An 11,217-nucleotide genomic window follows, 5' to 3' on the forward strand; every position below is an offset into this window, starting at 1 on the left:
TCCCCGACACCCACGGAGTTTGTATGAACCGGGCCGACCCCCCCATTAGCCATGTTAACAGTCATGCAGATTCCCACTGCACAGACACTTAAAGGGCAACCACAATGTTGTAGATATTTGGGGTATAAGTTATAACTGTTGCCATCCCAACTACCTCTGGAGCTTTCCCATCTTTCCTCCACATAACCGGGCATTACAACAAGGACATGGTAGAAGTAAGCAAGTTTGACAGACCATAGTTGACCGGGTGATCTAAACAAAACCCCCCACGAACCAACTAACCCCCCCGCCCACCCAACACACAAACAAAAAAAAAATATTATCATCCAAGATACTGGGTATGTTGTTATTATTGTTGTATCCAAGATGCCGATTTATTTTCATACCCTTGCAGGAAAAACTGCTAAACATACATATATCAGCACTTGAGCAGAAAATGCTGCAGTGCAGCTTGAGCAAAATATGCCTAACCCATCAACCCGTCCATAGAAAATTATCAGCCGTTAACACCAAAATTCTCTCAATTTTCCTAGAAACTAAAGGCTCAACTGGAAAATCAAAACTAGATCAAATCCAAAAGGATGGGCAGTTGGTCAGATCAAGTATGGATCATACATGGAAGGTAGTTGGAGTCGGAAGCTACTGAGGAAAGATTAATATATTACTACAAAACTAGCATCCCTAACTTCTATTCTCAAAAGCTAAAAAAACAGTCGTGACTAGGTATTTTGATCTGTTCTAATTTTGTTGCATCAAGAACAAAAAGACTAGGAACAAGAGTTCTTTAGCCCACTAGACATCACGATTCACCACTGTCAAGTCAGAAATATATATGCCCCTGAATAAGATACTGATGCATTTGGTGTCAGCCTCCTGGGAAAAAAAAAATCCTCTCCCAAGAATATTGCATTTGCAGTCAGTCATTGATGAAGCAAACTTCTGCTGGCACACAACACAGATTCAATTATTTATTGTTATCTAATCAGGCTAGAAACTTTAATAAACATCAAGTGAAAAGATTAAAGGACCACAGAAGATTAGCCTTACCTGGCATGCCTTACCAGAACACAAGGAGCAACCAGGGTTAGACTCTGTCTCAGGAGGAACACATTTCCCGACTCGTTTACCGCACTAAATAGATTTCCTGTTGCAAATACCCACAATAAGATCATCTGCAAATTCAGCCAGGAAAACTAGAAAGAAACTCAAATCTAATCTTCATAAATCCAAATAAAGGAAAGGTAGTATGGCACAACTTACAGCAAAACTTTCTTCAGCAGCACGTTCTTTTGAGATCAACAGATCTAACGGATAACAAACTGTCCAAAATAACACAAACCCACACAACCAGCCTTCTTGGCTCATTTAGAAAAGAAGTCAAAAGTTGATAAGATGATTACAGAAATGCAGACATAAGTGACCAACTCCATGTAATCCAATCCTTTCTTTTACATACCAAAAAATGCCATTCTGTAGCGATCTCCTCCCCTCTTTTTTTTTTCTCTTTTTTTTTTTCTTTTTTGGCAGATTCCTTAGTAATACGCCAAGTACATAAAACAAATTTGTGAGTTAGAATCAGCGGCTAATTTTCATATATTTTCACCAGATAAAAAAATTTAAGGAGAAAGGAGTAACAAGAAATAATGGAAGATAACATAGTAATTTCACTAAATTCCTCCACCAAAATTGTGCCTTATGTTCCATTAGAAAAAAATGAAGTTCCATATGGCAACCCAAGGATCCAAGTCCTCTAGTAAAGGATGAAACATTGGGACTACATTGGAACTCATGTCTACTTAGATATGTCACCTAATGCTCTCAATATCCATACTCCTATGTTTCTCTATTCCCAAGAAAAGAACCTAATATTCAAAACTGGATCTTAAGTAAACTCCGAAATCCTTGAAGAGTTGAAACTTTATACACCTCATCCCAACCTGTAAATTTTAAGGTTGAGCATTTGTGCCCTTATCATATACCAAAAAGTTGAATTCTCAAAATTTCATGAAATAGCAAATCAATCCCACTTTGTACACATGTACAGGAATATAACACACGTAACAGCATGCCTCTTCACCAAATTGCAATGCAGGTCATCACTCCTTCCCATATCCAAGGGCCTGCTTCTGATGGGAGAAGCACATTAAATACAGGATTGATTTATCCTCTACCGCCACCAAAACCATTATGGTTAATTGCCTCGATAGCTTGCTCCACCAAATGTATTAGCTCCTCTACATCCTGGAAACTGAAGTCAATTACCCGTTTAACGGAAATGAAAGCGTCTTTGTTCTCTGCCTCTTCAAGGTTTGTGGCAGCTGCAAAAGCATTCTGTGCTTTCCTAGATGCCTCCATTGCAGAATTTACATCCTTTGTCTGCAAAATTTTACATCTTTTTAATTGCTTAACCTACAGAAATGGGAGCTACACAAAAACAATATAAGAATTCAAAAGGGAAGAAATCCCTAGACTCCTCCAGTATTCAGAGTCATTTGACACACAATAAAGGAACAAGAACGCTATAAATATCCAACGAAACTGTGAACTCGTACCAATATGTCTGAAATCATATACCAGTCAACTTACAAGGTCAAGCAGACGAACAAAACTAGGACGGTTTCGAGGAGCAATGACATGACTTCCAGCATTAGAACCACTGCCTCTAGATAAAGCAGTTTTCTCTGCCACTGTTTGATTGTGTGTGTTGTCAACATCAGATGCGGAAGATGAAGGAGATTCACCTGAATAAAAAGTGTGGGCTAAACGTGATTCAACTACATAGCATCGAGAATATCTGAAGCAGAATCACATTATACACACAAGATACGCTAAAAGATATCCAAATTCAACGGGAAACTCACATGAATGAGATTCACCTGAATAAAATTATGGACTAAACATGATCCAACAACGAATATTATCGAGAACTTTTGGACCAGAATCACATTATAATCACATAGATGCTAAAGCATATTCTTGCAAGTGGGAAAATCATGTGAAAGCCAACAGTCCTCCATTAAAACAAAGCTAGATTACTATAAACCATGAATGCCAGATAAACAGATATGTTAATTAAATCAACAAATAATAACCACTGACACTCTATTCATACAATTATAACATCGTTAGACTTCAATTTTCCCATCACAATTAAATCCCCTCCACGAGGACATATTCTCCTTTTTCCTTTTAATTTTTTTTACTGCAGCTTCCACATTGTGGCTAAGCACATTCTTCTCAACTCAGTTCTTTTAATCACAATAAATCCCACCGCCAAGCACGGCCAAAAAATAGGACAAATCCCATCATCTCATGCTTGAAGACTTCATTATACAACAGAGAATTTTCAACCAATGAGATTTCTTCAAAAAATTCAAATATCCAATGCCGCTTCCCCTCCCAACTCTCACTTACAGATATGCATCTCTTTATGCATAGTACATCTGGATGAATCAAGATTTGTTCTTTGAAACAAGAAATCCACTATGGGGTCTGCCCCTCTATCCTAATCATAATTGGTTCACCAACTAAGCTAACTCTTAATGAGTGTCCACCACACATCTCGCAATGTACTGCCTCTGCCACAAAACAAAGCGTTGAGGCATGTGAGAATCAAAACGGTTAAATTAGGAAGTCTTATTTTTCCCACTTTGGAATTGTTTATCACTGAAAATAAGTGGAAAATATGAAGTGTTGAATTAGGAAATCAGTACGCCTATCGAGCTTCTTATGCTCTTGATCTAGATCTCTCGTGGCTAAAAGTGATGAAAAACATACATCAATTGTAATTTCTCAGGGCAGAAAGGGGGGTGGTTATCTGTTTTAACCACATCTCCGCTAACAAAATTTATTTTCAAATTAAAATCATGTTCCATCTATGCCTAATGGTGTTCCTTTGAATAAGGGAGGCTTCGTGATATGATATTGCTAACAACTGCTGGCAATTTTGATGGCTGCAAGACGAGAAACTCTAACGTTCAGTACTTCATAACAACATACCTTGAGGGGGAACTTGCAAACTTGCTTGCAGATCATGCCAAATTCTACTCAAACTCATATTTTTGCAGTATACCACCCTCATGTATGCAACCTCCATACACTTATAGGCCAAAGCAGCAGTGGCAGTTTCATCGCGTTTCTCATATTCAAGTGCACAAGTTCTGCAACATTATGAGTATATATTAAATAGCAAGAGAAAAGAGAAGTCATCAGACAAGAGTAATTAGATAGTTGTAACCAACTTTAGACTTGCTTATATATGGAAAAGTTAACGTAGAATACTCAACTTTGTCTGCAACAAACCAGTTTCTATGCAGAAAGAGTCATGTCAATACTTAACTTTAGGATATTCAGCAGCACTCCACAGGAAAACCATTAATTAAATAAACAGTAGTTTTACTTATCAAAAAATTAATCAACAAAAGTTTCTGCAGAGTAAAAACTTGGTACAGCAGAGGTTCTTTATAAAACGGTACGAGCTTGAGCCAAACAGTAAACCAGAAGATAAAGCATCAGTTACAGATTTGAGGGGCTGCAAGTTCGGAAATTTTCCCAATAGACAGAAGGTTAAATAAGTTGTTCTGAAATGGTATATCTAACGGATCTGTTCAATTTGAAGTTACACTTACTCGCAAAGTTTGGCTGTGATATTATAGATTTGTAATTGATTCATCTCCCCGGATTTACTACTTTCCGCATTTGAGCTTTCTAAAAGCGAAGCACCCTGAAGAAACTTTAATGCTGCTTGGAAATAAGCTTGATTATAATCATCATGCAATCCAGAGTTCTGCAAATAGCTTCAAAAATTAGGAAAAAACTAACAAATACACACTTCAGACATTCGTAAACAAGGAGAATGGCTCATTATTTTTTCAATATAAACTCAACTAGATAAAGAAGCAGAGAAGAAACTAGCTCTAGGAGATAGACCAGCATCAAGTTCCACTTGAAATAAAAATATAAGTAGAAAAGAGATATTAGTAGAACCTTAAGACGATCAGCAAAATCTCTAAGCTCTTCAGCTTTTCTCAAGACAATAGAAGCAGTCTGACTAGAGGTCTCCCTTTTTGAGGGGGTGGGACCACTGGATTCCTGCACCGCACAATGATCAGGCTCCAAATGCCCCATGTTGTTGTGACTCACATTTTGACACATACCGATGCCAGGATCTTTTAGCATACTTGACACTCTGGCACTTACAGAAGTATTAGCCATACCTACATCTTTAAAACTTCCTTTCTGGGAACCTGAAGCAGGTTTGCTCTTAATAACTGATGTGCCTAATTTATCTTCAGTATGTACACCAACTTGTGACCTTGGATCCCTGGATTCTGTCTGTGTTGATCTACCATTTGTTGCAATTCGAGCATCAATTTCTTGATGAGCTTTTTGCTTTGTAAGAACTTTTCCTTCCATGTCGCACACACTATTCAACTTTGTAGTTGACCCAATACAATCATGCTTCAATCGGTGCTCTTTCCTGCTACCACTACAATGTGTAGGATCTTTGTTATTAATTTTCTGATTGTTTTTTACAGATTTCGTACTAGAGTCAAGATTATTATGGTCAATCTTTGAATTCAGGACTTCCTTGCTGCCCAGTTGACCAGATATATTCTCTTCTACCCTTTGAGTATTAAAACCAGCATTCCCGCCTTTCACCTTACATTGAAAAGAAGAATTTTTGACAGATTTATGTTCGTTAAGCATAGAAACATGTTTCTTGCTCACTCTACCGTTGCCATCAGAGCAATATGCAGCATGTTTCTCAGTCATATAGGGGCTACATTCCTCCAGAACATCAACATTACTATTACCCATATGGCTATTTCCAACCTCAGAAGAATGTACAACACATGATTCAATTTTTTCCCTGGCATCGGTACCCCGGAAATCTAGCAAAGAACTTTCATAAACCTCCGGATGAGGAACACCTGGTCTTTTTCCCTTTATCAAGATCCTAGATTTATCACTCTCAAAACCGCCATCCCCATCCAAATATTTTCTTGAACATCCAACATCATCCAATGGAGCATCATCTCTCCCTGAACTATCCCTTCTTGCAGGTGAAGCCTTACTCGTGATGAACATCCTCAGGGGAGATGAGGAAACGGACCCTACAGGTGAGCCTTTCACTTGGTGATTTGCTCTACGTTTCCGGGAATCGGAAACTTTTGAAGAGCTTGAAGTGGCAGCCGTTGATAACTGTTCAGATCCCAAGTCCTTTTTCAATGAATCAATATCTTCCATCGTCAATCTTGACTGAACCTTCACTCTAGGCTTTTTAGTCTGATGCTCTCTTTCTACACTTCTGTCTCTAGGAAAATCCCTGGTTCCTGGTAGAACAATTTTAGTAATTGTAGCTCTTATTCTTGATGATTTCTCTTCACCCTTGCATGTACTGGACTCCTTTTTCTCAGAATAAAACACCTTGGGTTTCTTCTGTTTTCTGAAACCACTTTCACCACTAACCTCTCCCACAAGTGCATTGCCATCACTGTCGCCCAATTGATTACCATTACTTTGTGAATTCATTATATAGCCTTGATCCCTCAATTTTCTTTTCTTTACAGAAATTTCTCTTCCAATATTAGTTTTTAAGTCAATCGAGCCACTATCCCTTGAATCCCGGACTCGGTTGCCATGCTTCTTTTCCAAAATTTGTGACCTTTCTGCCAGCCCGGGCATTGTCTCCTTCAAATCACCACGTTCATGGTAGTCCTGGATACCCGTCACAACTTCCTTAGTAGCCACAAACGCCTGGTCACTTTTGATTTTTAATTTTTTCAGATCCCTTTGATCATATTGATCGGATTCCCTTTTCGATTTCTTTTTTGGCTTTTCACCACCTGAATATGTTATAATTGGAAGCAAGTTAAAAATCTATACAGAGGTATGACAGGCAGGAAGAAATTCTAGCATGAAGATGAACGCTATACCATTAGCCATGCGCTCCTTCGGTGTGTTCAAATGTTTGCCAAGGACATCAGACGACTTAACTGGAATCTGTGCACTGGATTTGCTAATTGAATTTGATTCAGCTATAGGTTGGTTCACATTCTTCAAACTTCTGCTTTTGATCAGCTCATGCTGCAAGTTTGAGTTTGTGGTCAACATTGGACCATGATTGCTGGTTGTGTTTGGTGTTTCTCTTAATTTATGTTTCTTCTTTCCTCCATTAGCCATGTAAAAACCCGCAATCTGACTGTTACTGCCGAGCCCATGCATATCAGCTGAAATTACTCCAGAGGCACTTCGACCAGCATGATTTTGAAGGCCATTTAGGTTATCAGGGAGGGGCATTTGGTACAGGGCATGAAGAGCTCTTGTTGTTTCTTCCTCACTAATGTCACAGTGGTTCATTCCAGGCCTACAAAGATTAATTTCGATTTGCCAAATTATAGCAATACAGAAACTATTTACAAAGATGGAAAACCAGTATTGAAGCATGTGTAAACCGATAAAAGAGAACTAAGACTTTGAACAAACCATGAAAAGAGAATAAAATCCAAAAACTACAGAAAACTTACAGCCAGTATAACATACTGCACATCCACCTCTCAGGCAGTTGCTCGGGTTTTGTACCATATGGAAGAAGACGCCACTTCTCACATTTATCACAGGCAACCCAATCTTCTTCAATAACGACAGCTTCAACTGCTGGCTCAGCTCCAGATGTCAGCTCTTTCGCACCCTGTATGCCCACGGCTGAAGGATCCTTCATAGGGGTTGCACATGCCACATGACTATCAACTTTTTTGTTTGGCATCTGTTTTGATTTAGCAGAAGATGCATGTTGTCCTTTACGTGCCTCCAGTTTAGATTTCTTCAACTTATCACTTGGAGGTCTACCCAGAGAATCCAGTTGATTTGTGGGTTTTTCCAACTGTGCATCAAATACATGAGCCACCGGGACATCCTTCTTAGAACTCTTCTTGTTTTTGAGAGTAGCAGAAACCCCTTTAACCTCTGCCACATCTGCAGCTGGCTTCAAACTACGTTGATGTTCTGCTAATTTCTTTTTGCCTTCAGATAATTGCTTCTCCGTGTGAGGCATCCTTGGTTGGTCAGGTTTATGGCTTGCAGCTTTCATAACAGCTTTCTTTCTCAGAGAGAAAGCCCCACTAGAATCCCTTTCACTCTCGGATATATCAGAATCAGCTCTAAATGAAGGGACTGATCTGCTGCATTTGCTCCTGCCACCTTCCATGCTATCAACAGAAGCATTTGTCTGAAAACTTTTTAACTGGAGTTCCACTGATCTACTTCTTACTTCTTGGTGTTCATCTTTGTCACCGCTTAGGTCAGATAAAGATTCCACCGAGTCATCCTTATCCAAATCACTACCAAACAATTCATCTTTAAGTCGATTGATCTCCCTTTTCTTCATAGGAACTTCCTTCTCTGTGATTTTTTTAGCATCAGGTGCCCCACCAGCACCTTTCACTGATTCATGAGTATCACATACTATATCAGGCATGACTCTTTGATTAACGTCATTTGAGAAGCAACGCCTGTTTTCCAAGCTCTCAATTCCCAAGTTCTTCTGAAACAAGGACATCGTGTCATTTCTGACCTCTGAATTCGGTTCCTCGACAAATTCACTTTTACCACCTGAGTTAGTTTTCTTCCTGATCAAGAAATCTCCATCTTCCAGCCTGGCAGTTGAACTATTGGCAGACATGACAGATTGAGGATTAGCATCCTTTGCGGTAGCCGCATGCTCATTCTCTTCAAAAAGTTTTTCATTTCTTGACAAAGTCAATAATTTCTCATGGAGAGGTGAAAGCAGCACACTTCCAGCAACTGGGAAAGAAGTCATAGTCTGTTACAAAGGGAAAAAACAGAAAGTTAAAATAGCATCAGATGGTATTCTCTTTTTTTTCCTGTGTGGGAAAAGAGATATTTTTATGTAACAGAAAACTGGCTTACCTGAAGGATGCTGGCTGGAGAATCACTGTGAATTTCTTGAAACTTGGACAACATTCCAGCACTCTCAGTAGGACTATTTTCCGGTGATGAAGAGGGAGAGATAAGCCCAAGACTAGTGTGTAAAGCAGTACTTTTCTGAGTTGTCTTATCAGAACCAACCCTAATCCGAAGTTTGAGTGTTCTCTGATCAGTGGGATTACGTGACTTAATCATAGAAACTTCATGTTTTGCAGGGAACTTATTAGATTCTTGAGCAGAAAAGCATGAATCTTGTCTTGTGGAATCATCCCCACAAAACACCCTTGAATCATGCAAGGTATGACCATCGCGAGAACCAGCTGTACCATTCCTCCGAGTTGAAGGAGGATCAGACACAGGCATTGAGTTCTGAGGAGGTCCCTGGACAGAAACACAACCACCAAACAGAAGTTAAACTAAGAGTTCCCAAGTTGATAAAAGGTATGGACAAAGTGTTATTGCTTCCAAGTATTCAACAAAAGACAAACTTTTAACATACCTCAGAGGGAAAATAGTTAGGTGATCTTGATTGGCCTTGAGTTTGAGATATCTGTGGAGTTCTTGGCTGAGATAGAATTGAAGGGGAGGGCTGAAAAGTCTGTAAAAATGAACCATACCCACCAAATTTTGCCCCTGCCAAAAATAAAAGAAATTTAATCAGCTATTCTAGAGATTTAAAGCTGTTAGCTATGATCAATAGTACTTGTTACCAGACTACTTACCCAAATTCTCAGAAGAAACGCCTCCTTCAAAATCTTTCTGAAAATGACCCAAGACACTTTGAAGCTTCTCATCCTTTCACACAGAAAACCAACAGTTGTACTGTCATTGTTTTGTAAAATCTATGCCAATAACTACTCATATTGTAACATACACTTTAACCCCAGTATTGCAGAGTGAGACGCGGAGGCAATCTGAGAGAGGATTTTACACTTTACTACGCAGAAATGGTCCAAAAGTTCACCAGCACAACTAGAAAGCAATATCTCTAAAACAATGTCCCAATGATGTCCATTTTTCCAGTTCTATTCCCAAACCCAAAAGTTCTCTTTTATATGCCAACCATAATTATTTGCCTGATTCACTACATTCTTTACAGAGTCACGGAACCATCTATAATGAATTTGAATTAGTAAATCCTAATCTCTTACTCAGACCATTGATAAATGAAACCAAACTTTAACTACAAAAGGCAAAACTGCAACCATATTAAGGCACTAGAAGAATTGTTAGATTTTGAAAACAAATTGAAAAAATAGGAAAAAAAAAAAAAAAAAAACAAGTCTTACAATGTAAGAGAGGGCTATGTCAGGGTCAATGCTTGTATCCTCAGCATCTTTGTAGTGACATGCTTCTCCTTCTTCAAGTTCAAGTTCTTCCATCATCTCCACCCTACTATTTCCCCAACTCATAAATAACAACCCTAACCCCAAAATTCCCCCAACTTTTTAGCCCCAAAACCCTTAACCCTAACCACCTATCCTAAAATCCAACATACCAGTCACAATTCAAACATCCAACTTCGACCCATTAAATTACTCAGAAAAACCCTGAAAGGAATTTCACAGTAACCTATCCAACCTTCAAAATCATAAACTACCATTGAACTTGTTGATCATCTAGGTATATAATATAAAATTCCAAGTTGTTTATACAAAATTAAAACAGCAAAGTACTTTCAAAATTAAATGTTAATTAACCCAGGAAGATGGGTATTAGAAGAATCTAACAACCCAAGTGAGCGATCGAATAAATTCCCCAAATGTGATGTTCTTCTTCTGTTATTGTTGATGTGTATACCACAGGGGTATAGAGAAAAAAAAAGAGAAGAAGAAAAAAATGCTTTGTTTTTTTATTTAATTTTTTCCCTTTTTAGGTCGTTTTCTTTAGTTTTTCCGTCTTAATTGCATTTTTTTATTTAATCTATTTTTATTTTTCACTCCAAATTATTTTCTGACCAAGTGGTGAAATTTTCCAAAATTTTAAAAATTTGGGGGAAATAATTTTGTAATGGCGCGTCGAATGGCGCGTTGCAATGAGCGAATTGGTAACAGCTGTGTGAGTACAAAATCAAGCAACGAGTCAATGTGTCCAGAATCTACTATGTATTTACAATATCAAACATCTCTACAACGTTACTTGTTTTAATATTAATTTATATTATTAAAATAGCGTGCGTTTCTCTAAAATCAAATTTTCCAAATTATATTTTAGGAAACAAAAGGCTAAATTTACTTTTCTATTTTAAAAACTCAATTAAATATATGC

At 38.2% G+C, this 11,217-nt stretch overlaps 1 protein-coding gene across 1 annotated transcript; it reads right to left on the minus strand.

The window, feature by feature from the left end:
* Positions 1-1,631: 1,631 nt before the first annotated feature.
* On the minus strand, positions 1,632-10,823 carry LOC107842579 (cysteine-tryptophan domain-containing zinc finger protein 7). The gene is made up of 11 exons (XM_016686503.2): positions 10,239-10,823; positions 9,672-9,744; positions 9,449-9,582; positions 8,932-9,330; positions 7,530-8,824; positions 6,939-7,369; positions 4,987-6,848; positions 4,629-4,786; positions 4,000-4,160; positions 2,587-2,741; positions 1,632-2,376 (listed from the first exon to the last, which is right to left on the minus strand). The coding sequence occupies exons 1-11, from the start codon at positions 10,359-10,361 to the stop codon at positions 2,161-2,163; spliced, it is 5,007 nt and encodes a 1,668-aa protein (XP_016541989.2). The 5' UTR covers positions 10,362-10,823; the 3' UTR covers positions 1,632-2,160.
* Between the last annotated feature and the right edge of the window lie 394 nt (positions 10,824-11,217).

The sequence above is a fragment of the Capsicum annuum genome, chromosome 1 (genome assembly GCF_002878395.1).
Source record: "Capsicum annuum cultivar UCD-10X-F1 chromosome 1, UCD10Xv1.1, whole genome shotgun sequence".
Lineage (NCBI taxonomy): Eukaryota > Viridiplantae > Streptophyta > Magnoliopsida > Solanales > Solanaceae > Capsicum > Capsicum annuum.

Coding starts and splice junctions, on each gene's coding strand:
- LOC107842579 (XM_016686503.2), bottom strand. CDS start 10,361: ATGAGTTGGGGAAATAGTAGGGTGGAGATGATGGAAGAACTTGAACTT. Junction 9,745..10,238: donor ACATAGCCCTCTCTTACATT/GTAAGACTTGTT, acceptor TCTGTGTGAAAG/GATGAGAAGCTTCAAAGTGT. Junction 9,583..9,671: donor CGTTTCTTCTGAGAATTTGG/GTAAGTAGTCTG, acceptor TATTTTTGGCAG/GGGCAAAATTTGGTGGGTAT.